Source organism: Selaginella moellendorffii, unplaced genomic scaffold, assembly GCF_000143415.4.
Source record: "Selaginella moellendorffii unplaced genomic scaffold, v1.0 SELMOscaffold_19, whole genome shotgun sequence".
In the NCBI taxonomy this organism is placed as follows: Eukaryota; Viridiplantae; Streptophyta; class Lycopodiopsida; order Selaginellales; family Selaginellaceae; genus Selaginella; species Selaginella moellendorffii.
The window spans coordinates 1,677,343-1,702,944 of record NW_003314280.1 but is presented as its reverse complement, the minus strand read 5'-3'; the positions used below and the strand labels follow the sequence as shown (position 1 = coordinate 1,702,944).

Sequence of the window (25,602 nt, the reverse complement as noted above, 5' to 3'; positions counted from 1 at the left end):
TCGTTAGTACTTGGGTCAATTTTGGCAGGTTGACTTCGGCACTTCGGTGCATGCGTCTAATCCATAACTATGGGGATAACTATTATAGACTGATCACAAGTCCTTGCCTTTCTCTCAATGATTCATTTTTGAAAAGGGGTGTGGTCATGTAAACAACTTAATCTGCCAGTTTATAATAGTTATCTAAATCTTCCCGATGGGGTTGATTTCTTGCTCAGGGGCAATTGGGCCTCTGGCCTTCTCTCTATGTCCCTGCGGGCAAGGATGTATCATTCCTTTGTAAGCCGAGTGGTACTTGGAGCAGTAAGGGTGGCTAACTCCATTAGTCATTTCTTTGTCGATGACAGGCGGAGGGTGTCTGAGTCTTAACATCTTCGAACGTAGAGGAGAGGTCATTCTATAACTCATTTAAGTCAGTGTGTTTTTACATAGTGTGCTTTCCGTTAACTTTCGGAGTTGTTTCTTTGACAATTTGCTAGACTCGGGTATGTATCGATGAGGATGTCGATCTTCCCTAAGGGGGGGAGAGTGTCGCGAATGTGACTTTGAGTATCGAAAGATACTTGTCGGTTAGTCCTTATAGACACTCTTTCCTTACTGCCACGACGGCAAGAGGTCGGTACTATTGATCTCTTTTATGGTCTCCACCCAAGTTAGTTTGAGAAACTAGTTATTGCATGTGCACTTGACCAGATGAGCATAAGGACGGAATTTTTACATGGTATTTGTCAATCATACTTGACCTGGTTAGAAAAACTCATTTGTTGACTTACTCTTGTTAGTGTTGGGAACCCCCTCGATATTAAGTTTAGTCCCTCAATATCGTTATATGATAGCTTACCATATCTGCCAAACACTTTTACTATCATACCCTTTATATTAGTCTCATTTCAATCCCAAATACTAATTATGAAAAGTGTTTAGATTCACTCATTTGGCATATCTACAGAATGTAGAGATTGGCTTGAACACAATAGTGTTCGTCCCATGTCCAAATTCACAATCTAGGGACATTCCATATTTAGTAAGTTTCAAACTTGTCCCAGAGACTAACTCCTCGTACTAAAGGAGGCTTGGGGTGAAAACCCAAAGTGTGTTTTCCTTTTATAGGGGGTTCCAAATGTATAGTAGGGATAGTGGATGGAATGTATGTCTGACCACCTAAGACATTACACTTAAGACATTAGTTTGGCTCCTATTAGGCTGTATCGCTCTTTGTTCTGTGTCTGGCTTGGGTCTAAGCCTAAGCTCCACACTACTCTAGTTGGTGGGGTACCCTCCTCCTTTCATTAGGCCACCGGTATACTAAAATTGTGCCAAACACTGTCTAATACCATTTTGCATGTAGGTGCTAGATATAGGGAGTTGGTGCTCGTGGGATTGTACTAGACCCTTGTTTTGTAACACAATAGGCTTGGAGTTTGGCTCCAAATTCAGGTGAGCTACAAGTAACCACCAAATTAGCATTAAATATAGAGTACCTTTGGAGAATATCATGGATATATTTCTCTTAGGAGAGCTTTAGTATTTCATATTACCTATTTGAATTCTCAAGTAGTAGTTCAAATCTCCTAGATTGGTCATCTTGAATTTGGCAACAAGGTAAGTCTCAATCCAGTTGATGAGCTGCATCTGTTTGGAATAATGTATCATCCATATATAAGGCTAAGAATGGAAATCCTTAACCATCTTGATATATATAAAGATTGTTATTAAGTAAAACCCAACATCAAAAAACTGTTAATTTTGTTGATTTGGGACTTTGTTTCAGCTCATATAGTGCCTTGTCTAAGTAGTTGACAAGATGGTCTTGACAGGAACATACAAACCCAAGAGGCTGAGTAATGTACACTTCCTCCTCAAGATCACCATTGAGGAAAACATTTCTTACATCAAGTTGATGGAGCTTTAGGTTGAGCTCAACTACAAGCTCATCAAAAGACAAATGATTGTTAGCTTCACAACAAGGCTATAAGTTTTAGATAGCTACAGATATAAATAGCCATGTTCATTGCTTCACCCCAAAAGGATTTGGGTAAAGCTGCATACTAGAGAGGACAGTCTCTAATAGAGTGTGATTGAGTTGCTTTGCCATGCTATTCTACTGGGGAGTATAGGCTGTTGTATACTGATGAATGATGCTAGCCTCAATCAAGAAGTTGAGAAACTCACTGCTCATGTACTCACCACCACCATCCATGTGTATTTCCTTCTAGTAAAGGTTTCTACCCAACTCTTGAAAAGCTTGAAATGCTCAAACACTCTCTTTGCATGGAGAAGACTCACCATAGTGTACTTGGAATGGTCATCGATAAAAGACACAAAGTACCTCTTATGGCTAAGTGTTTCTATAGGTAGGTACCACATGTCACTATGAACCAGATCTAGCAAGCCTACTTCATGTTCTTGATGTGAATGGAAGGCAAATTTGCTTGTCAAGATAGCCAGTTTCACACATGCCCAAATGATGCTTTTTGTGAGCTTGTTGCAAGCTAAAGTGTGTAAATCTCATTCATTGAAATGCCATCAAAATCAAAACAAACCCATGTAGATATCTGGATTTTTGTGTGTGTAATGCTTTGTCGACTTCATTACTTTGGTATGGTTATATACATAATGGTATGGGTGTGACACTTGGCATTTAGTGTCTTGTATGGATGACTTGGCTTGTTTGCTGATGAGGAGACTTGTCGTCACTCATCTCTACAAGGCCATGGCATGGTGATGATCAAGTTTCTAGAGGGACCTTTTAATGAGGTTCATCACATTCACTTTGTCACCATTGATTGTTGCCTTACCACCACTTTCTTCACAGAGTTGGTGGTGGTGCCATAGCTCAATGGTTTTGTGTGTTTGAAAAGTAAGCACTTAAGTTGGAAATATTAGTTCTACATTTAAATAGTAGAGAGTTTCATACCAGACACCACTAGCTATAGATGAGCTCAAATTGTGCACCCTTTTATAAAGAAAGTGGTGGTAAGGCCTTGATCCAAGGCTGCACTACAACAAAGTAAATGTGATGAACCTCCTTGAGAAGTCCATCTAGAAACTTGATCACCACCATGCCACAGCCTTGTGGAGATGACTAATGATAAGTCTCCTCATTAGCAAACAAGCCAAATCATCCATGTAAAACACTAAATGCCAAGTGTCACACCCATACCATTGTGTATATAACCATACCAAAAGTAATGAAGTTAACTAAGCATTACACACAAAAAAATCCAGACATCTATAAGGTATAGTTCGCAATCTTTCAGGCAACATATTAACAATTTAAGAGGCAATTAGTGAAAAGGTGAGTTTTCTCCATCACCAGTGTCTGCTCTAGAGTGTAAATTCTTGAATTTGGACTTCCTGGGAAGTCATTCAGCCCAATACTATTCAAACCTAAAGACATTTAACCCCACCTTAACCGATTAAAAAAGGGGTGCACTTTTGTTTATGGGCCCTTTCCCTCTATATTTGAACCCCATGATCATCTTTTGAGTCGTTCCCTTTGGTTGCTTACAATCCATTACGCTTCCCTGCAAGTTCACGCCCTCGTGAACAAAAGCTAAAAGTGGCTCTCTCGAGAGCCCCACTCTCTTGACACCTTACCCTTCATTCATGCCCATGTGAATGGAAGTTGAGAGCCGCAGCTCTTCTGAGAGCCCCACTCTCTTGACACCCTACCCCTCAGGTCGAACCTGGCTGGAGCAAACTGGACCTACTAGATGTCAATTAATATGTGGTGTTATTCCCCTAAGCCAACCAACAGAGTCGAACCCAAGACCCCTTTGATACCAAATGTAAGCTCTTGAATTTAGACTTCCCAGGAAGTCATCCAACCCAATACTACTCAAACCCAATTACACTTAACCCCAAGTACCTTAACCAATTGGAAAAGGGGGTGTATTTTTGTTCATGGGCCCTTTCCCTCTATGTTTAAACCCTATAGATCATCTCTCGAGTTGTTCTTTTTAGTTGCTTATATGGAAGTGTTATGGCTGGATAGTGGTGCTTCATTTCACATGACTCCCTTGAGGTTTGTGTTTCACACCTAGAAGCCTCTCCATGCTTCATAACAAGTTTACATTGGCAATAAATGACCACTTCAGCTAGAAGGCAGTAACATGGTGGTGATTAGGCTTCCAGATGGACTTCTCAAGGAGGTTCATCACATTCACTTCATCTATATACCATTTTTTCCATAGGTGCAACCTCATATCAAGGTTTTATGAGTTGTATGTGAAAAGAAAAAACTTTTAGGTAAGAACCAATTTTGTATTAGTGGCTTTGGCTGCAAGAGAGAATCCCAAATCAAGAAGATGAATGAATTCATCTCCAAGACCCAGTCCAATCACCAAGAGTGCTTTGTGATTCTTAAAGTCCTAAGTAGCCTAAAGGTAGTGTCAGTGTTAAGAGGTCTTACTTCGGTTCTCTAACCAAGTCCTAACAAACTTTAGCCATCAAAATTAATTAAACTTTGGTCTTCCACAATGAATGTCATGCAAAGAAGGCTGCCACCTAGCATATGCTTACTCAAAGCAACTCATTGTTAATAATGGCTCTTCTCGGCTTGCAGCTATGGTGGCCTCATCAAAGACAGCGTCCAGCTCTTTGTGTCGCTCCTCCACAACTACCCGACGATCTCCCGCACTACTACTGCATGGTGGACCTCATAGCCAAGCTCGATGCTGCCGAGAAGTTTATAGCCACGGCACCTCTCAAGCCCGACCAGGTGATCCACTCCACGATGCTGGGAGCCTCCAAAGTTCACAAGGACGTGGAGCGAGCTAGAAAGTCCGCTGAGCTGATGGAGCTCACGCTGGAATGCTCTGTGGCATACATGGTGCTGTCGAATCTCTACAACGAAGTCAGGAAGAAGGATGAGGGGGGCAAGATTGGAAGGCTCATGTATGAGAAGAACATCAGGAAGGAGCCAGCTTTCAGCTCCATCGCGGTGAAGTGAAGAGTCCACGAGTTCTTCACGGGGAACACGATAAATGCTCGAACTCCAGAGATCTTGGAGGAGCTGGAGACGGAGATGGACACCACTCTCATGCTTCACGACGTGGGGGACGAGCAAAAGAAGCGCTTGCTCTCGTATCACAGCGAGAAGCTGGCAATTGCGTTTGGGTTGATCAGCACAACCCCAGGAACTTCGCTGAGGATCATCAAGAACATGCGCATGTGTGGGGACTGTCACACTGCCACCAAGTTTATCTCCAAGATCACGGGAAGAGAGATTGTCGTGAGAGACAGCCATCTCTTCCATCACTTTGACAATGGGACGTGCTATTGTGGAGACTATTGATAATTCAGGTAAGTTTTAATCTAATTTATTTTTAAAATAAGTGGTTAAAAGGGGAGCTTAGTTTTATATAAATCCATGAAGGTCTATAAGAAGGAAAAACGATGGGATCCCCAAATTCCTCCTTGAAGCCAACTTGGTCTAACAAGAGGAAGCATTCTCCACGTCCCCGTTCTTCGAAGAACCTAACTCGGTCGACCAAGAGGACGTGTTCTCCACACAAGAGGGTCCCCTTGTACCCTCCAGCCTTGTGCTCTCTCATGGATCTGGAAGGATCCGAGATGGATCAAGCAAGTTTCTTTGAACTTAAAGAACCTAGAGAGGTGGACAATGAACTCGTGATGAAGCAAGAACCACTTGAAGAGTTAAGATTGGATCAAGTTTCTTGCTCCGAGGTCGACTGGGGGGAACGTCTCAAAGATCTCTAGTTTGATGAAAATTGGTCACTTTAGCAAGAGATGTTTTGTACAAATAAACATTTTGAATGATTTAATTTGAGCCAAGTTGACATCCCTGGGTCAGTTGAAAGTAACTGTCGTCCGGCACTGCTGCTGCTGCTTTCGATCGATTTCTTCTTGATCTACAGCACCATCGAAAGCACTCGAAACAACCCAAGCATCCCGGGATTTCCAAGAACTCTGGAAAGTCTATCAATTTTTCCTGAACCGGCTCTCGAGATCACTCGCAAAAGATGACAACAATGGACTTCCCTGGTGGTATAACATCAACCCGCACTTTCCATGGCCCTCCTTTCCATTTCTGCGGCCTCCAATGCTACCACCACCGCCACCGCTACCTTTGTGCCCGCCACCACCGCCGCCAGTAAACTTCACCTCCAGCGATGTCGATTGAATCAACCTTGCTCTCAACGTTCACTATCTCCAAGCGGAGTTCTTCCTCCATGCAGTGTTTGGACATGGGCTTGACAAAGTTAATGCAAAGCTTGCCAAGAAGGGGCCACCGCCTATTGGAGGCCGCAAAGCTCAACTCTCTACACGAATGGAGCATGTTGCCAAAGAACTTAGGCTCCAATCTACAGGTCATATCAGGTAGTTAACATTCTTTCTCTCAAGTCTTTTTTTCTAAAGTTGTTTTCACACGGCCGACAAATCGATTGTTTGTCCAGCTTATCATGGATTGCCCCCTGCTAAACATCAATGCTGGAGTGTGGAATTCCCTCATCAGCATGCTCTCATTCACAATCACGCCGAAGTTGATGGTGGTTCTTTGCAGTTTGATCCGTACGAAAACGACGCAAACTTTCTCATTGCTGCATATGTGATACCGTACATTGGCCTCAACACGCTCGTAGATTCGAGCAATCGAGTCACTGGCATTCAAGCACGAAAGGTAACAAAGAATTACAAGTTTTTATGAAGATTTTCAAGAGATTCTTTGTTTCCTCAAAACAGTGGTTATGGGAGTCCAAGCCGGCCAGGACGCAGTGATCCGGGCACTGCTCTTCGAGATCATGGAAAACAAGTTGCCTCCGCACAACGTCACAGTCGCCGTCTCGGATCTCCGTCGCAAGCTTGATCACACAAGAAAGGCTGACGAGGGCTTGAGTGTGCATCAAAACCGTGGAGCCGAGAAGCAAGTAAACGGGAATCTGATCTCCGCGAATGCTACGCCATGGCCATCTCGAGACCGCCCCAGCAAGTTCTCCAAGTTTTGTACGGACACAGGAGACGCTTCCGTACCGGGATTGTTCTTGGCTGACATCTTTCTCACACGCAGGCGGCCCAAACTTTAGTGTGAATGACCTTTTGCCTTTCCAGAAGTTCTAGCAAATGAAATTCCAAACTTAGGATCAGCCGAGGAAACCTTCTTGTAAAAACAAACAGTGTCTCCTTCCTTGAGCGAGTGCTCCCTCACGTAATGAATCCAGTGTGTTGTGATCAGGCTCCCAGTTTTCCCTTTCTTGCATCGGAGCTCCCAAACTCCGCCCTCTTCGTCCACAAATTCCACGAGAACCTTTTGATCATTCGGGAGAATCGACTCGTACTTGACCGGGATGAGCAATCTGTGCAGGCTATTCACGTCGCTGGCGGTCAGCTTCTTGCCAAATAGTAGAGCCCAACGAGATGGATCGCAGGTGACGAGGGGATCCTCGCGTTTCCGGCATTCGTCCATGACCACCACCTTTCTTCGTTTCTTCTCGTGTAGCTGCCTAGCTTCCTGGTTAATCACTCGTCTTTTGCCGTTGGAATCGGGCTCGCTGGTGCTCATATCCGCCGTGAACCAAAGTAGAGCCCTCCAGAGCATGGATTTCCGTGGAGACCGCTTCCTTCTCAGGACAAATGTCTTCGAAAAACTTGGCTGCAAGGCTGCAGCGTCCGCAAGAACCAACAGTCCAGAAAAATCTTTGCTTGTCATCTCACCACTAGTGGAAAAAACCCTTCGCTTTAATCCAAACCTATACACTATTCACTGCCTTTTAAATAAAAGTTAAGCAAAAGGGAGTTAAAAATCTTGGCGACGCCTACGTGGCAAAAGGCTTTGATTTGAAATCCCTCTTCAAATTTGGTTCCCGGTTCGTCGATCGATCGATCGATCGATCGGAGGAAAGATTGTTTGCCAGTTACTATATATCGCGATGAGGAGCGCATTGGGTCTTTCGGGCCAATTGATGAGATGTCGGTCCTCCCCGGCGACCAGCGCAAATGCTGTGATGATCTTGGCATCATCGGCGCCACCGCCGTTCGAATTGAGCAGCTTCAATCCTCTCAGCACTGCCGCCGCTGCCGCCACCGCCGCCTCCGGAGTGGCATCGACTTGTAGAGATTTCAGGAAGCTCTTGCTCAGTCGCCCATATGTAAACACGAGTCTCTCTCCTTTCTCTTCGATCTTTCGCATTTAAATGGGCGATGTCGAATCGATTCAACTCTCTTGGATTTCGATGGCGGTGGTGCACAAACAGGGGAGGAAGAGGGCTGATCCCGAGGATGAGAAGATGCTGTGTATAATTCGATACAAGCACGATCCTATCGTTTGTTTTCTTCCGTAGGTTCTCCAGTAGACGAGCTAGAACAAACATTTTTCCAGACAACTTAACCCAGCCCCCGTCGCATGCAAAATTGTTATGTGGATATAGATGATGTAAAGATTCAGTGATTTAAATTTTATAAAATTTGAGATTCAATAACTATTTGATTCAATCTACCAAACTCTAGCTAAGCATGCTCCTTTAGCACTTGAGATGCCAGGGCCTCCACTGATATGGAGTTTGCTCTCATCTAGTTCTCTTATTTGGAGTTTGCTCTCATCTTGTTCTCTTGTCAGGTTTGCATTACATCAGTCTGGAGCTTACTTTCATCTCATTCTCTTGTCAGGTTTTCATTACACCGGTCAAGAGCTTGCTTTCAATATCGTTCGCTCGTCGGTGGAGTTTCATCAGGTTCTCTTATCAGGTGTGACCAGTCTAGAGCTTGCATAAAATCCACTCACAGTTTCATAGTTCACATCAGGAGCAAGTTCGCAACAATTGCTCACCGATTGGGTGTGTTTTCATGCTCATTGATTGATATGGTTTTGTAATTAATTTTTTTTAATAGCGCTCTTTGCTCCTGCTGGAGCTGGCAAAGCTGGAGAATCAGTGGAGACGGACCTATAGTGCTTCGATCATGACTAGTGCTTATTTTGCTAGCCATACATGCCACACTTGCGTTACATGGATCAAGAGGGAAATGAGCCAAGCGATCTACTCTTACTTGCGTGTAAGAGGCCTTTGCGTTCCAGGCTCTCAACGCAATCGTCGAACATTTGCTCCAGCGACTTGAATTGGATCCCAAGGTCGTCCTGAAGCTTTCTGGAGCTGAATCCCTTGAAATTTGCCGGCCACCGGACCTCGATCCTGCAAGAAAGCAAAGGAATGAGTATAAAACAGCGGCAGAAAACTAAATGTTTGTTTGCGTGATCTTACTCGTCGGTAGAGGCGATTTTGTGCTTGGGATACCTCTTGGACATGAAGCTGGCGAGCTCGATCGCACTCATGTTGATAGCAGAGCAAACGTATCTTCCACTGGCTTTGGGATTTGTGTAGGCGAGGAGGTGAGCTTGAGCAACGTCGTCGAGATGGACGTATCCAACGTGATCCATCCACTGCTTGGCTCCTGCAATGAGGTTGGAATCTCAAAAACGTCCTCTTTTTTTTCTTCCGATATAGAAAGGCTTGCCTTGGAGCAGCCGGAGAATATCGGCAGCGCTTGCGGTGGGCCTGGACGAGAGAAGTTCTCCAGTGATTAAGCTGGGAGCGATTGTGATCACATCTATGCCGCTTTCTTTCCCAAACTCGAGTGCTGCTTGCTCGGATAGAGTCTTTCCCAGACCATACCACATCTAGACTTCAAAAACTTTTTAAGAATTGGTCCCTTGGAAATAAGACACTTGCCTGAGTCTCACGGCAGCAGTCTGGGGAGCTCCACACCGATTCATCCAAGACGTCATCGGGCTTGAAGTCGTTCCTCACGCGAACAGCAGCCACGGATGACGTGCACACCACTCGCTTGACTGTCGTGGATCTCTTGCAGGCATTGAGCACGTTTAGAGTTCCAAGCAAGCATGGATCAACAATCTCGGCCTGGAAGAAGAACCGAAAGCAAAAACAACCAGTAAAGACTAGACCGAATCGAAGGAGTCAAAGCAAAGTTACCTGTGGATCCTCCTTGTAGCTGAAAGTCACGGCAGCTGCGACATGGAAAACTCCATGGCAGCCTGGAACAATATCATCAAAGGCCCCTTGCGTGACAAGGTCGGCCTTCTTGAGCTCCAGCCTCTCTGTCGCCCCTGGAAGCTCCCACAGGTGGGAAATCTTGCTTGCATCGTCTAGGATCACAAACAAGAGAATTAGACTATGTTTCTTCTCGTTTGTATGTACCTGGATCGCGCACAGTCCCGACGACGTGATATCCCTCCTCCAATAGCCGCTTCACGAGCCAAGATGCCAGGAAACCAGAAGCGCCGGTGACACACACCTTCTCGTTTGCCATCGCCACGGAATGACCCTAAAGTGGACCTTGGCTCTCACTCACACAAGAATGATCAGTAACCAGGAATTTAGTACTTTCAAACCTTGTCAATGCTGGACAATGAATAGAACTTTCATTCCCTTCGCTTGAGCGATGATCTTCCAGAGGTTCCTGTGGCAGAAAAAGCTTCCTAGAGCTTGAGAAACACGAACTCCTCCACCGCCGGGATGGCCCCGATCCTGTGCAGCACTTCCTTGCTCGGCTCCTCATCCACGCCAATCGCCATCACCGCCTGCTTCCTGGGTGAAGTCCTCCCCACGCTCATGAAGCTCACGTTCACGTTCCCGTCGCCCAGCAGCCCGCCAACTTTCCCGATGATCCCCGGCTGATCCACCTGTTTGCACAGGATGACCGATCCCTCCAGGCTCACGTCCATGCTAAACTGCCCCACCTGCGAGAGGTGTGGAAGCCCGTCCTTGATCCTGCCCGCCACCGCCACCGCCACCCTTCCACCGTCGGAGACTGCACTCGAGAACTTGGACTCCACGTTGGAGATCTTCACCGCGATGCTCTCCAGCGGCTGGGCCTGCGTGCTGCCCCCCTCGGCCGGGTGCCTCTCCTCGCTGATCCGGATGCCACGGTGCTTTGCGACGTAGTCCGCGTTCACGAGGTTGATGAAGGCGTTCGACACTGGCTCCACCAGGCCCTTGACGATCATCGCGCGGAGGAGCCGGGTGTCTAGATCGTCCGGGGACCGGGCGGACGTGTAGCTGATGGTTACGTCCTTGACTCCGCCCCCGCCGGCTACCAGCTGCACGGCTAGCTTTCCCAGCTTCTCGGCCAGTGAGACATACGGCGCAAGCTCGGTTAAAACCTGGAGTTGCGAGCATTGAGTGTCGAGCAAAGCAGTAAAGAGATTAGCATACCTTGGAGGAAACCATTGGAGCGTTCACCGCAGTAGCGGAAAGCTCTCCACGCAACGCGCCAACGACAGCCTCAGCAATCTCTACGGCCACGCCTTCCTACAAACTCCATTTTGATTAGTTGATGATAAGGTGAGCCATGGAAGTTGGGATGCTGCTAACCTGCGCTTCTACCGTGCTCGCACCTAGATGCGGAGTAACTATCACATTCTCGTGCTGGACCACCTTGTTGTCCTTTGCAGGCGGTTCTTGCTCGAACACATCGAGAGCAGCCTAACAAAAAACACACCAACGATTGTCAAATCTCTCTCTCTCTTGAACAAATAAGTAAAATCTACCTGAGCCACAGTGCCATTGTCAAGTGCCTTGATCAACGCAGCATCGTCAATGACACCGCCCCTCGCGACGTTGATGATACGAACTCCCTTCTTCACCTTCGCAAAAGTTTCGTCGTTGAAAATGCCCCGGGTATCATCCGTGAGCGGCATGTGGAGCGAGATATAGTCGGCTCGAGCCAGTGCCTCGTCGAAGCCAACGAGCTCCACTCCAATCGCGCGGGCCCTGTCGGCGGGAGCATACGGATCGTGCGCAATTACGTGCATGCCCAGGCCTTTGGCTCTTCGAGCAACTTCCGATCCCACTTTCCCAAAGCCCATGACGGCGATGGTTTTGTCTACTAGAGAAACGCCCGTGTACTTGCTTCTCTGCCACTTCCCTGGAGAAGCAGAAAAAATAAAGAAACGACTCTCGTGTTAGTTCTATGCAGAACAAAGCTTAGACCAAGAGAGTAGAACTTAGTAAACAATGGAGCAAGGTCAGCAAGACAAGACCAAACAAAGCTAATGATTTCAAACAATGGAGCAAAGTCACCAAAACAAGATCAAGCAAAGTTAGTGATTTTAAACCATGGAGCAAAGTCAGCAAGACAAGATCAAACAAAGCTAATGATTCCCAACAATGGAACAAAGTCAGCAAGACATTATCAAACAAAGCAACGATTTTAAAAGCACTCGTGCGCAAGAACAAGGTTGATGGAGCATCCAGCAAAACACAAACACAATCAAAAAACGCAAAGAAAAGAAAAGAAATGCTACACAAAGATCTTACCTGATTTGACAGAGGCGTTTGCTTGCGCGACGTTCCTGGCCAATGCAGCAAGGAGAGCAATGGCGTGCTCTGCCGCTGCCACAGTGTTTGCCGTGGGAGCATTCACTACCAGGCAGCCCTTCTCGGTGGCGGCTTGCAAGTTGACGTTGTCGATCCCAACGCCAGCCCTCCCCACGACCTTTAGTCTTCCATTGGCCGCCTCAAACACCTCCTTTGTGACCTTGGTAGCGCTCCTCACGATCACTGCGTCACACAGGGAAATCTTGGCCAGGAGCTCCTCGGGGGAGAGGTTGTAGGAGCAGTCGACGTTGGCTACCTTGCGGAGGAGATCCAGGCCGGCCTCTCCCAGCTTCTCAGCGACGAGCACGGTCGGCCTGGGCGTCACATCCAGCGGCTGCTGCGATCGCACAGAGACCTCGGCCCTGGCGGCGTTGGATCGGAATGCCGCTGGGCGGCGCTCGCGGTAGCTGTGGAGCAGCGATCCCCTGCCAAGAAAATGCCGAGGCGATCGAAGATTCCTGCTGCATGACGGCACCACGAGTGAGATCGACGCCGCTGGAGACGCCTCAGGGGCGAGATTCACCGCCGATCCAGCCGGGAACGGGACCGCCGCCATGGGAAGAGCTCACGAGGAACGAAATAGGGCATTAGAGAGTTTAATGGAATGGTATTGTTGATAGTGGGAATCGAACTAGAAATCCACGTTTAAATCGCTTAACAGTAGAGGCTAGGGCTAGGGCTTTAGGGGAGCCCTATCCCACATGCCCAAGGCCGATGGAAAACTTTTACTATAAAAGACCTCGCCTAGGAGTAGATAATGTCTCTTCGGAGACACCAGATAAAATTGGAACGATACAGAGAAGATTAGCATGGCCCCTGCGCAAGGATGACACGCACAAATCGAGAAATGGTCCAAATTTTTTTCTAGATTATTTTTGGCTTTTTTTATTTATAGAGGGTTTGGCATTAGGGTTTATGTGGCGAGATGGAAGACGATGCTGTCCCCGGCCCCGCCAAGCATGCTCCTGTCGATCGCGATTCCAAGGATTCCAAGTGAGTATTGCGGCGCTTGGGATGGCTGAGAATTTGATGTGTTTCTGCCAGGAAATCCACTCCGATTCCGCCCGGGGGTCTCATGAAAGCTGTCGTGAGGCCTGGAGCGGGAGATAATCCGCAATCAGGAAACCAGGTGTGGATTTCGTATTTTTTCTGCATGTGGAGGCGTGACGGAGAATGCAGGTGATCTTTCACTGCACTACTCGGACGAGCGAGGGCGTGATTGTGGAATCCACTCGGCCAGAGCTTGGCGGTTCGTTTCATTCACTTGCCAGATTTTTTACTTTATTTCTATCGTGTTTTAGGAAGCGGTGAGCCAATTAAGCTGGTGCTTGGAAAGAGCAAGATGATTCGAGGCTGGGAAGAAGGACTACTAACTGTCCCCAAAGGTGAAATTGCGATGGTGGGGAAATTCAATAGCATCTCTTTGTTTCTCATTCATACTCGATGATGGTTTCCCAGCTTAAAATCTTACCTGAGTTTCACTATGGAGATCCCGACTGTCCGGTTAGTGTGGGAGAAGACTTTCCGAAACACGAGATTCTAATTTTTGAGATCGAAATGCTTGAGATCCGACCTGTGAAGGTCAGTCCTAAAAGGCTTTGCTCTTTTCTTTCTTGACTCGAGCTTTTGGTCGTTGTTGTCAGGTGATCACAGATGAGTTTGGGGTACTCAAGCAGGTTCGTATATACTCGATTTGCAAGATCCGAAGTTAACTCAACCTTTAGGTTCTCCGTGAGGGCGAGGGATTCGAGACTGCACGGGAGCCATACGAGATAAAAATTTGGTGTGTACTGTCCCTTCATCTTTTGGTGTGCTAACAAAAACGCCTTACTATAGGATAACCGGAAGTGTAAATGGAGAAGTGTTCTTCTCTCACACCAAGGGCAATCCATTCGAATTTTGCTTTGGCAAAAAGGAGGTATAATATCTCTATCTTTGCGTGTCATACTCGAGTACAATGTTTGCCAGGTTCCAGTTGGTCTTGAGAAAGGCATAGGAACAATGACAAAAGGGGAGAAGGCTATTGTATACGTTACCACACAGTATCTTACTCCATCGTCCGCTATTCCTGATCTACCTGTTACTTCCGGTGAAGTGGCATTTGAAGTAGAAGTAGTTCAAATAATACAGGTATGATGCTGTTTTCTATTTCCTGATGGTTATATCGCGTTTTTGTAAGGTGCGAGACATGTTTGGCGATGGCCGCGTAGTGAAGCGGCGCATCCGTGATGGAGTAGGGGAATTTCCCATGGACTGCCCACTTCAAGACAGTACATTGCGCATACATTACAAGGGAATGCTACCAAACGAAGGTGGCAAGGTGTTTGTTGATACCCGAAATGACAACGAAGGCGGAGAGCCATTGGTTTTTGCTACAGGAGAAGGACTGGTATGCTTCGATTTATCGCGCATTGGAATTGAAAATGTTGTTTATGACAGGTTCCTGAAGGTTTGGAAATTTGCATTAAACTTATGCTACCCGACGAGCTTGCTCTTATAACTTGTTCTCCTGAATACGCTTATGACAAGTTTCCAAGGTGAGAAAACCCGTTTGCTATGGTATTTCACCATCTTTTGGCAGGCCAAAACTTGTTCCAGAGAATGCCCAAGTACAATGGGAGGTGGAGCTTTTAAGCTTTGACACTGTGAAGGTAAACTTTTATTCTATGTGCTTTTGTTCTCGGTATGATTTTGGACCGGCAGGATTGGACTGGGTACAATTTCAAGGAGATAATGGATGATGCCACTAAAATGAGAACCACCGTATTGTATAATTAGAGTAGTATTTTATCATCTAATTTTCAGTTTGCAGGGCAATCGGTTATTCAAAGAAGGGAAGTTTGAATTGGCGAAAGCTAAATACGAAAAGGTAATCTTCTTATCTTTTATTCTGAATATCCCAAAGCTGTTCTGATTATCTTACACAGATCTTACGAGAGTTTAAACACGTGAATCCTCAAGATGACAATGAGGGTGTAGAGTTTGCACAAGCTCGTGTAAGCTTTTCTCACTTTTAAAAGTTCGCTCTGCGATTAACTTGCGCATTTTGTTTACAGACTCTAATACAACTGAACGTCGCAGCTTGTGAACAGAAACAAGGAAACTTCAGGAAGTGTATTGAATTATGCAACCAGGTATGCACAATTAATTTTATTCTTTCTCTAACTTTGGATATGAATATGCAGGTTCTAGAAGTAAATCCTTGTCACTCGAAAGCACTGTACCGCCGAGGGAATGCTTTTATGGGAATGGGGGATTTTGACGACGCTCGGAAGGATTTCGAAAAGGCAAAAGTATTTAATAGTTAGAGGCATGTGTTCTTACAAATATTTTGCAGATGGCCAGTACAGACAAGTCGTCGGAAGCGGACGCAAAAGCTGCTCTATCTACACTGAAAAGGAAAGAGCAGGTTGGTAATTAGCAATGGACCTTCGTAATTCTGCTCATAATATTTCTGTGGCACAGGAAGCAAATGCTAGAGTTCGGAAGCAGTTTCAAGGGCTCTTTGACAAGAAGCCAGGTGAACTATCTAAAGAGACGCTCGAGCCAAGAGAGGTAGCCGAGAACAGTGCGCGATCCGAAGAGCAGCAGCCTGAGGAAATTGTTAATCCACCTTCCTCTTTGAGGCAACGAATGAAAACTATTTGGAACGCTGGGAGGAGTTTATGGAGAGGCCAAAGATGCGTCATTTTGTGAGCGGTACGTTGGCGCTGTTCTGACGTTGGCTGTATAATTTACTGTTTCTTTTTTGTAGGTGGAATCACGGGCTTGTAGGAATATAATACATACAAGAAAGGCTGGGCGGAGTCAACATCTGAAGTTAGCGGGGTCTACTTGTCAGAACTCGGCGCGATCTGATTTGTGACGAATTTGTCCAACGAACACATGGCATGGTATGGCTGAGAGTTACCTTAAAGAAACGTACGTCTTTTAGCGACGGAGCTTAGTACGTCGTTTCTGCGGTCTGCGATTTCCGAATGTTTTCTTGGTTGTCATTTTTCTTTAGTTTCTTTGAAATCTTGTTTCCTGTGACGTGTGGCATCCATGATAGTGCGCTAGTCTTGACTTTGTAGCTGACAGTCTTCCGTTGAGTGTCGAGGACTTCCGGGTCAAGCGTTTGTGTGAGAAAAGGCAGGAAAAAGAAAGGATGAAAAAAATTAAAAGACTTCTGTTTGATTGTAGCGTCGGAACCGGGGCTAATGGCTGTGTCTTGAATGCAGGATATCTTTGTTCAACTATACGAGTCTTTGCTCGTTTATTGATGCGTGGCACGGCTCAAAAGGATCTGCTTAGAAAAACAAGAGCCTGACAGTGATGTCTGGACGGTGGACTCAGTAGGCTCTGTGGTCTCACCCAACTCCAATTTAAACGGCGCCAGTTGCTGCGGAGGAAGGGGAAGGATGGAAGAGCGCTCCCGTCTTGCTCGTGAGCCATCCGAGTCCTCAGAACATGGAAGGAAGGGTCTGTTCGATTCAGCTAGAAATCTGGAAGGAAGACTTTCAGGAGGTAATTCTTCAGCACCAGGAGCACCAGCAGCACCAGCAGCAGAAGCCGAGACAGTTCCTGGCGGAAGAAAGAAGAACTACAACAAGTATGTTGTGTTTTGCACATTGCTGGCTTCTCTCAACTCTATACTGCTTGGATATGGTACGTTCTTCTTCTTCCTTTGGATATATGTTGGATCTCATTACTTTCTGTGCAGATATTGGTGTTATGAGTGGTGCCTTGCTGTACATTAAAGATGACTTCAAGCTCAACAGCGTACAGCAGGAAATACTGGTTGGTATTCTCAACCTGGTGTCTCTCGTGGGTGGGCTCATGGCTGGGAAGCTGGCCGATGCGGTTGGAAGAAGGAAGACAATGGCTACAGCCTCTGTGATCTTCTTCGTCGGTGCCTTGCTCATGGCATTATCTCCATCGTACCCAGTGCTCATGGGGGGACGAGTTCTATCGGGAATTGGGGTCGGCTTTGCTATGATCATCGCTCCAGTGTACACGGCAGAACTCTCTCCTCCTGGAAGCAGGGGATCCTTGGTGTCGTTTGCCGAAGTTTTTATCAACACTGGGATCCTGGTTGGCTACGTAGCGAACTTTGCACTCTCTCCGCTTCCCCAGTGGCTGGGATGGAGGCTGATGCTGGGACTCGGCGCCGTCCCTGCGGTGTTCCTGGCTTGCGCCGTGCTGGTGATGCCCGAGTCTCCTCGCTGGCTGGTGATGCAAGGCAGAGTCTCTCAAGCCAAGACCGTTCTCATCAGAACTTGCGGCGGGAACAAGGGCGAGGCGGAGTCGAGGCTCACGGCGATAGTAGAATCACTGGGGGACGAGTACGAGGCAGAGAAACAAGAGGTCCGGGACGAGCACACCTCAAAGATGGACCCTGAAGCCGATCAGCAGGCGGAGCTGCGCAAGCTCCCGTCGGTGGCTTCGTCGACCACCGAGCAGAGGAAGCCGATGCTTAAGCCAAAAAGAAAAAGAGGTAGCAACGTCTGGAAGCAGCTACTGCTACCATCGGCGCCAGTGCGCAGGATGCTACTGGTGTCACTGGGAATTCACTTCTTCCAGCAGGCATCCGGCGTGGACGCTCTCGTGTACTACAGCCCCACAGTGTTCGCACAGGCGGGGATGAAGAGCAGGACGAGCGTGCTGGGCATGACCATCGCCGTCGGCCTGACGAAAACTCTCTTCATCCTGGTGGCCACCATCTATCTCGACACCGTGGGACGCAGGCCGCTGCTCCTGGCCAGTGCCACCGGGATGACCATATCGCTCACCACGGTAGCGGTGACGTTCCGCTTCCTTCACGTCGGTGCCAAGGTGAACATGAGCGGCACACAGCACGCGTCAGTGGCGTTGGTGGTCATCGCCATGCTCGCCATCTGCGGCTTCATGGCGAGCTTCTCCATTGGATTCGGGCCGACGGTGTACGTGCTCACGTCGGAGATCTTCCCGCTCACTCTCAGGGCCCGGGCGATGAGCCTGTCCATCGGGATGAACAGGGGGATCAGCGGGACCGTGGCGCTCACTTACTTGAGCCTGGCCGAAGCGCTCACCACGTCCGGGGCCTTCTTCGTCTACGCCTCCATCGCGTTCGCGTCCATCGTGTTTATATTCTTCGTGGTGCCCGAGACCAAAGGCAAGTCGCTGGAGGAGGTTTGTAAGTATTTCGGGTGGCAGCCGGACGAGGGAGGTGGCGGCCAAGAGCTCAGAGAGGTTTAAACGTGGAAGATAGCATGCAAAGTATAGTAGTATGTGTAATAGGCAAAATGAAACAGAGTAGATTTCTCCCCAAGATTGAGTAACCATACATAATTTATTAGACTTGAAATCTGATATAATACATATGCCACAAGAAATGTGATACCATCTTCAGATAAAATGTCGAATACCTGTTTCCTCAAGGACTTCCATGAGATTTCAATGAAGAGATGGAATTCGCAGACACCGATGCGGTTGGGCTGGCTGAGTCTTTCGACCAGCCACCAGACAATCTGTCAATCGCCTCCTGAGCCATTCCCATAAACCAAGTCTCTTCAGGCAGTACACTGAAAAGAAGAGAAAAGGAAAAAGAAAAGTGAGACAAACATGTCTGTAAAGGCGAAAGGAAATCGCGAAGAACCTGTAAGGATCCATCCCGGTCGCAGCGTAAGCGTCAATAGCTCGTGCGATCAAGTCTTCCACGAGCTGCCTTAGATGTCTCAAAGAGGAGTGATTCACTTGGCCAGCCATTTGAACCGCAAACTTCATGTCCAGCACCATCTGCTTTTACGCAACGCAACAAACAAGAATGAGACACGGAAGATAAGAGAGAAAAGAAGAAAAGAAGAAGAGAACGAACCTGTTGAAGGCCTACTGGCCCCAGCGGTCTGGGACCATCTTCGATGTCCTCCCAAAAGTCTTGATCAGAGGAAAGATAGAGCACCACGGTTTCAACGAGCCGTATCAAGAGAACTGTCACGAATCTTTCCCTCCCAGACATCACGTCGCCACCGGCGGCTGCTATTGTCTTGATCCTCTCGAATAGTGTCTGCGAAAGTTCGGAATAAGTTAGAAGCTTCGCAATAAGTGAAGATGGAAACAAACAGTACCTGGAAGACCGGAGAAGGCATTGGATCGTCAAGCCAGGCGGAGTTGGCAGTGTCACCGTCGTTGTCCAGTCCGAGATAGAGGTCGGCACTTAGCAGGGACTCCCCCTCGTCGGTGTAGATGAGCTCCAGCGCGTACTTCTGGCAGAAGCGATCGCGCAGCTTGTCCACGGCACGCTGCGTTCTCCGCCGGAACTCCCTGTGCTCGGACCGCACACCCGTCGCTGGCTTGTCCAGCGACCGCCTCATGCGGCTCTCTTCTCTGTCTTTCAAAGGCAGGATCTTTACGATCGTCCGGGGTAGCAGCTCGTCGGCCATAGCTGCCGCGTTGGCCAACAGGGAAAGCTTCTCAGCGTCGGTGTCGGCCACCTTGATGCTGAGGTTGTCTGTGATCTCGGGAACGTCCTCATCGTCGATGGCAGCTGGCATCGCCCTCATGAGGAGATGAACAAACGAGTCGAAGAGGCGAGCCACACCATCAAGTGTCGTGCTCGTGAGATGCATGCTCGTCAAAGGCGTAACGTCGTCCACAAAGTCCTGCCAGCGCAAGCATGAAAACAAGGATAAGTACGAAAACAAGGATAAGAACTGAGGCATCAATCGCTTCACATACCTGGACCATAGAAATGAAACGATAAGCACTCGTAGACAGCTTCAAATGAGGAGGAAACAGGATCGACGAGGCCGCACGCAAGCCAGTACGGGGTGGCGGCTGCACCAAAGTCCAGTCGTCCGCGGCAGCTAAAACACTGACGCTGTCCTCTATTCTTCGCAAGTTGGCGTCCAGCGCCTGCTCCACACTCGGCTTCACCATCATTGTAAGCACGGGACTCAGCGCAAGGCCGTAACCTTCCAGGAGCGTGCAGTGGCCAAGAGCAATCTGTACGCACTCCGCCGCAGCTCGCAGGCCACCTGATGCTGCCGAGGCCGAAAGTACGTGCTTCTTTATCAGCGCCACGAAGTTTTCAGTCTCGCCGCGTGCCCAGAGAACCAGCTCGGATGCATACGATGGCTGCTCTCCAAAAACCGCGGTAGAACTCCTTGCGGCCTGGGCGATGTGTGAGAAGACGAGCTGACAAAGCCCCGCTGTGTAGGCACCACCGTAAGACGTGCCACTGGGGCGGAGGTTGGCGATAGCTCGCTGCAGTCGATCGTGGTGGGAATATAGCAGAAGAGTGTGTGCATGCGGGCCATCCCCGAGTCTGTCTAGAGCGGAGATAACCGAGCGGAGCTCTGCGCTCCGGATCGAAGGCTGCTTTGCGAACTGCGTCAAAAGTTCTGTAAGCCGGAGCCGCTGTTCCATAAAAAGCTGCTCCAGGCTGGTGCTGCTCTTGAGCGGCCGGAGCAGCGCTTCACAACGTTGCAAGGCGTCCATGGCCTTTTCTATCTTCCTCTCGGCAATGTAGATGTCAGTAACGTCGAGCAGAGCCCTGGCCTCGGTTTCCGACGCCGAGGTTGAGTCGTCATCTACATGCCCGTTTTCATGAGGTAAGGATCCACCATTCTCACTTATCATCGGAGGTAATTGTACCTCTGCGAGCTTGTGGACGAGCGCTGCTTGAGTGGTGAGGAGATTCCGCATCGAGACTAACTCACACTCCAGATCTGAGATCTCTCGTGACGTCCTGCCAGTGCAAAATTTAGTTTTTAATTCCTGGTTTCCTGTTCTTCACTCTTTCTTCTTTCCTCTCGATCCCCGGACTAGAACTAGAACTTACTGGATGAATGCCGAGTAGTTTGCGTAGACGCTCTTCCTCATCTCCTCTGCCGAGTCCCTTTTCAGCTCGGTAAGCTCTGAGCATAGCTTCCGGATTCCCTGGAGAATTGCCAAATCACTTGTGTAAGGACATGGGAAGCTCATTCTCTAGTTTTCTCCTCTTACCTTCTCGCTCATGGACTGGCACTTGCCTTGGACGTAAGAATCCGCGTCGAAAGACTCGGATTCAAACACTGAGAGCTCCTCTCGCGCATTACCTCCATTTGCCAAGTGCTGCCCGACCGGTCCCGACGACTTGGATCGAATCGAAGGCCTCATCGATCCCATATCCGCGATCCCTAGCTGGATTCGATGGAAGCCAGCTCCAATGCTCGCGATTCTAGATCACTGCCAGGACCTAGGGATTGCCTGCCATCGCCATATCGCTATCAAACAACTCTAGCCCTAGCCCTAAAAGAAATTTTAGTATGTTAGCTAAAGGCTAAAGCTTTGATGTTTAGGGCTTTTGGTTGGGAGCTGGGATGGCGCTCAAGGGCGTGCAAATGCGCGAATGCGGGCTCTCCACGGGCTCTTCGTCACTGGCAGTGAAAGCGTTCCAATTGTCAATCGCTGCGGCGCAAAATCCTCTTGCGATTGAGTACTGGGACTATCTGGTACGCTGTTTCTCCTCGATTGGCCTCAAGCGCGAGAAATTTCCATGGCCTTCTTGTTCTTGCAGAACGAGAATGTATGGGACTGATGCTCTGAATTGCGCTTGCAGGAGCACATTGAGGCTCCGCAATGGGTAGATTTGTCCGTGGAAGCGTCGCTAGAAGGCACGGAGGGGTGAGAATTCTTCTCTAGTTTGATTGGTTCTCTAGTGTGATTGGAAGCTTACGTTTTGATAGCGTTGCAGGGATGATCCATGGTTTTACCAACATCATCCGTAAGTTTGTTTACTTCTTTGTTTTCTCACTGAGAAAATTCTTTGCTGTTTTGCATCTCATCCAGGCATCATGAGACACCTCTGGAAGAACTTGTGTTTGCTCCTTGCTCGGACTTTAAGCAGGAGGTGGCCAACGAAGAGCTTAACTTCACGTCTAAAGAGGTGACAAGCTCCTCAGAGCAAAGTCTATCTCTGGAGTCTTCTCAGGAAAGGAGTGAGCTCAAGAACCATGAGAATGGTCGACTATTGCCTAGCAAACCAAAGCGAATTCAACTGCGGCCGGCTTGCGAGATAAGGTTTGCTCTCTGACTTCGTAGTGGCTTTCTTGTGATGGTTTTTACGTTTCAGAAAAGAAGATGGCAAGGATGGTAAGCAGGAAAGGAGTGAGAACAGTATTGGTTCTAGTCCGAGCGAGAGTTTCTCGGCAAAGTTGCTGGCAACTTTGATGGCCAGGCTACGAACCAACGAAGAGGTCCAAACTGCTTCGGACAGCAACCCACTGGACGATTCTCTTTCGAGCTCGAAGCAAATGAAGGGAGGCGATGACACAGATGCTCCTTGCGATATACACGTCCGAACGCAGCGAGTCAGAGCAAGTATTGCTTGTGTGACTCTTTCCGGGACAAGCAATCACGAAGGTAGCACCAAGCCAAGCAGGAATGCGACTGGAAGCCCGCTCAGGAACAAAGAGAACTCTAGCACACCGACACGGGGAAAATCAGCACTTGGCCAGGTGAAAAAGCCGAAGCTTATGAACGTGAGGAAGAGCCTGGCAACATTTGAGTTTGGCAAGAACTCCAATGGAACTTTTAGCATCGGACGCAGCGATGGAATGATGGTGCAAAGGCGGAGGCTTTCCTGCAAATCTCCACGCCTAAAGGTATGCCTTCTCTTTTTAGCTTGCAAACTGCTCGATCACAATGCAGACTCCAAAGTCTTTGCGAGCTTCGACCGAGAGGAAAAGCACTAAAATGGCTAGAGTATCTCCCGACACTAAAGGACCACCAGCGAAGGCAAGAGCTTATGGAGTTGCAGGTGACGAGTTAGCCGCTCTAATTGCAAAGGTAGAGAATTTACCTTCTTTTAGTTTCTTGCGCCTCACAGCCTTTTCTATTATAATTTCAGCACAACAGCAAGTTCCTTCTCAAGCCCAAGTATGAACCAAGGCTCCATTCAACTCGAGACATAAGAGAGGTACTTAAAGTTCTCTAGCCTAAGTTCTCTCCAGAGTATTCATCAAAAACAACGCTTTTGTTTTCCCTTTTATTTCAGTGGGAGAGAAGAACCGGGCAGCTATATTATAGCCTCCAACCGATTGAGCGAGTGAAAGTGAATCAGGATATCACAGAATTTAAGAGGTCCAAGATTTTGTGACCCAAGTTTCATTCTTAATTGCTTTTCTTGTATACTCATTTTGTAAATGGAAAGAGAGTCTGAACTATTATTTTCCCTTTTTTTAGAATCCTTGATAAAATATTAGTTCCGTTCCCCTTATTGGATGAGATGGATTGTTGGATTGAATATTTCAGATCTGTAACATGGTTTGGAATTCCAGATCAGATCATTAATATGGGGAGTGGAAGACCTCTTTACTGGATTTATATAGCAATTAATTTGTGATTGCGCATTTTTATATTTTTTTAAACTCATATGCAAGAATTTTTTTTGTGTTTTGCTTATTGCACAATCATGTTTTGATTGTTATAATAACAATCAAAATGTGATTCATGAGGCATATGCAGCTATGCCATCTTTTTTTAAAAAAGTGATTTAAATTCAATCATAATCCATCAATAAGTTGATCCACTTGTGGTCCCAAAAAAGGTTGATGGGATGGGGCGTTCCAAACCGAAATTAGGTTGATGGGATATAGCATTTCAAAAGTAATAAGGATAGTACATTATGGAAAAAACTTTCAAATGGTAGTTTTAAAACATGTTTGGGTTAGGGTTGGAGTTGTGGAAAGGTTGTTAAAAAGGCTTTTTAAAAAAATGCTTAAGAGTAACTCATACTTTTAAAAAGAAAATTAACTATAATGCTCCTAGCCCAGGTGGAGTGATACTTTATTTGAATACCATCAAGTTCATTGGTCCTCATTTGTTCTTAAAGGGCTTAAATTTTCCCTTTATATCCAAGGTGACTTATCCTATATCCTTTTAGCCATGATATTATTGTTTTACTCTAAATGTATAGTAAGGATAGTGGTCAAAAGTATAGTTGACCACTTGAGACATTAATTTAGCTTTCGCTAAGCTATATTATTTTTTAATTTACATTCAATTTAGGTTTAAACTCAAGTTCTATACCATGTTAATTGATGAGGTACCCATGTCTTTGTGTTAAACTACTAGTATGTTGAAATTATGTGAAACTCCATTTAATACCATTTTGCCAAATACAAAAAGTTGGTTCTCATAAAAGATTTTGAGTGCATATTAAATCTTTATTTTTGTAAAGCATGTAATCATAAAATGATATTTGAATATATTGTCACCATAAATTCTTGGAACTATAAGGGATAAATGGGGATAAAATATTCATCAAAGGCTCTTTTATAAAGTGATAGTTAACAACATATATGCAAATAGTGAAATAGTAAAATGAAACCATAGTGATGATGTTAAAAACCTTAAACCAGAAAGTTAAAGGGAGGAAACTTCTATTGAAGATCCTACAAAAGAGGCTTGAGGTTGAGTAAAAAGAAAGAAAGATTAAGTTTGAAATTTGCTTGGAAATTAAAAAAGGAGAACAAAAAGAAAGATGAAGTTTTACAGTTGAATAAATTTCAAACTATATACAAAAGAATTTACTTCAGATTCATGGCAAGGTTCTAAGCTCAATCATCACTAGATGGCAATATGATCAAAGAAAAAAATACAAAACTACATCAAAATCAACCATAAAAGCAAGAGAAAGAACCAAATTGATAATTGGATTGCAGCATTTTAGGGCATAATCCACAAAACTTTATGTGCTCGTTTGCCATGAGAACTAGATGTGTCTAAATTGTGCAGTGGTGCAAAAAAAAGAACGAGAATCTCTTAACTACTAGGAATTGGACACTGAAGAGCAGAACAAGGAGAGGAGAGAGAAAAAAATGAGGAAAAGAGACGAGGGGTTGTATGCTTCATGGTAGCACAGTCTAGCAGTGCAGCAGCACAGCACAGCATGCTCTATAAGTTACTGATAAATCTTGAGCCCCTTATTTACATGGGGGCACGGAAGCGTGTTTATCTTTGCTCCCAGCCTGAGAAGAAAGACTTCCAACACAAACTTAGGCAGTAAAGAGAAACCCATTTATAATTGCATGGAAAAGTCTGACCTTGCTGCACATGCTGCAACGGCAACTGTCATGACTTATGGACACGTAAAAGAAAGATCCCGAACTAGGATCCATGTATACATTAATACTAGAAAGCTTCAATTGTAAAAAGTTTCTTTGCTCTTCACTTTGTAAGGAGGTCACTGGCAATAGTGCTAATATCTTCCCGACCACTGTCTTCTCCATTTGATTATTTAGTCTAT

The 25,602-nt window shown here is 46.6% G+C and overlaps 5 protein-coding genes and 1 non-coding gene across 9 annotated transcripts; 3 read left to right on the top strand and 3 right to left on the bottom strand.

The window, feature by feature from the left end:
- Positions 1 to 8,822: 8,822 nt before the first annotated feature.
- LOC9650862 (tetraketide alpha-pyrone reductase 1) lies at positions 8,823 to 10,442 on the bottom strand. The gene is made up of 6 exons (XM_024677134.1): positions 10,173 to 10,442; positions 9,948 to 10,120; positions 9,687 to 9,875; positions 9,472 to 9,634; positions 9,219 to 9,408; positions 8,823 to 9,149 (listed from the first exon to the last, which is right to left on the bottom strand). Exons 1-6 carry the CDS (start codon positions 10,282 to 10,284, stop codon positions 8,972 to 8,974), a joined length of 1,005 nt encoding a protein of 334 aa, XP_024532902.1. The 5' UTR covers positions 10,285 to 10,442; the 3' UTR covers positions 8,823 to 8,971.
- LOC9651542 (D-3-phosphoglycerate dehydrogenase 1, chloroplastic) lies at positions 10,341 to 12,945 on the bottom strand. The gene is made up of 5 exons (XM_002972307.2): positions 12,294 to 12,945; positions 11,525 to 11,901; positions 11,349 to 11,459; positions 11,190 to 11,285; positions 10,341 to 11,137 (listed from the first exon to the last, which is right to left on the bottom strand). Exons 1-5 carry the CDS (start codon positions 12,907 to 12,909, stop codon positions 10,454 to 10,456), a joined length of 1,884 nt encoding a protein of 627 aa, XP_002972353.1. The 5' UTR covers positions 12,910 to 12,945; the 3' UTR covers positions 10,341 to 10,453.
- A 167-nt stretch (positions 12,946 to 13,112) lies between these two features.
- Positions 13,113 to 13,215, top strand: LOC112347155. Its single transcript, XR_002992677.1, has one exon. It is a non-coding gene; the product is annotated as a U6 spliceosomal RNA (small nuclear RNA).
- Positions 13,216 to 13,241: 26 nt separating this feature from the next.
- On the top strand, positions 13,242 to 18,716 carry LOC9651541 (peptidyl-prolyl cis-trans isomerase PASTICCINO1). 3 transcript variants are annotated; one of them, XR_002992647.1, is made up of 21 exons: positions 13,242 to 13,346; positions 13,398 to 13,482; positions 13,533 to 13,602; positions 13,655 to 13,752; positions 13,812 to 13,934; positions 13,997 to 14,029; positions 14,078 to 14,136; positions 14,190 to 14,271; positions 14,322 to 14,483; positions 14,533 to 14,742; positions 14,793 to 14,890; positions 14,935 to 15,004; positions 15,057 to 15,116; positions 15,166 to 15,222; positions 15,281 to 15,349; positions 15,410 to 15,487; positions 15,539 to 15,640; positions 15,691 to 15,762; positions 15,819 to 16,052; positions 16,108 to 16,246; positions 16,574 to 16,615. XR_002992647.1 is itself a non-coding variant. In XM_024677193.1 (20 exons), the coding sequence occupies exons 1-19, from the start codon at positions 13,279 to 13,281 to the stop codon at positions 16,047 to 16,049; spliced, it is 1,827 nt and encodes a 608-aa protein (XP_024532961.1). In that variant the 5' UTR covers positions 13,242 to 13,278; the 3' UTR covers positions 16,050 to 16,052; positions 16,108 to 16,352. The 3 variants fall into 3 exon arrangements, 2 of the variants coding, with proteins under 2 accessions (XP_024532961.1, XP_024532962.1); XM_024677193.1 differs by lacking the exon at positions 16,574 to 16,615 and having other exon boundaries at positions 16,108 to 16,352; XM_024677194.1 differs by lacking the exons at positions 13,242 to 13,346; positions 13,398 to 13,482; positions 13,533 to 13,602; ... (14 more) ...; positions 15,691 to 15,762; positions 15,819 to 16,052 and adding an exon at positions 17,056 to 18,716 and having other exon boundaries at positions 16,113 to 16,246; positions 16,574 to 17,000.
- Positions 18,645 to 21,589, bottom strand: LOC9651540 (exocyst complex component EXO84B). Its single transcript, XM_024677192.1, has 7 exons — positions 21,318 to 21,589; positions 21,154 to 21,251; positions 20,049 to 21,060; positions 19,439 to 19,972; positions 19,189 to 19,377; positions 18,970 to 19,109; positions 18,645 to 18,895 (listed from the first exon to the last, which is right to left on the bottom strand). Exons 1-7 carry the CDS (start codon positions 21,477 to 21,479, stop codon positions 18,748 to 18,750), a joined length of 2,283 nt encoding a protein of 760 aa, XP_024532960.1. The 5' UTR covers positions 21,480 to 21,589; the 3' UTR covers positions 18,645 to 18,747.
- Positions 21,590 to 21,614: 25 nt separating this feature from the next.
- On the top strand, positions 21,615 to 23,521 carry LOC9650860. Of its 2 annotated transcripts, none has more exons than XM_024677196.1 (8): positions 21,615 to 21,805; positions 21,913 to 21,977; positions 22,048 to 22,077; positions 22,143 to 22,373; positions 22,426 to 22,957; positions 23,013 to 23,141; positions 23,203 to 23,271; positions 23,350 to 23,521. In XM_024677196.1, exons 1-8 carry the CDS (start codon positions 21,674 to 21,676, stop codon positions 23,449 to 23,451), a joined length of 1,290 nt encoding a protein of 429 aa, XP_024532964.1. In that variant the 5' UTR covers positions 21,615 to 21,673; the 3' UTR covers positions 23,452 to 23,521. The 2 variants fall into 2 exon arrangements, with proteins under 2 accessions (XP_024532964.1, XP_024532963.1); XM_024677195.1 differs by having other exon boundaries at positions 21,616 to 21,805; positions 23,004 to 23,141.
- Positions 23,522 to 25,602: the final 2,081 nt, after the last annotated feature.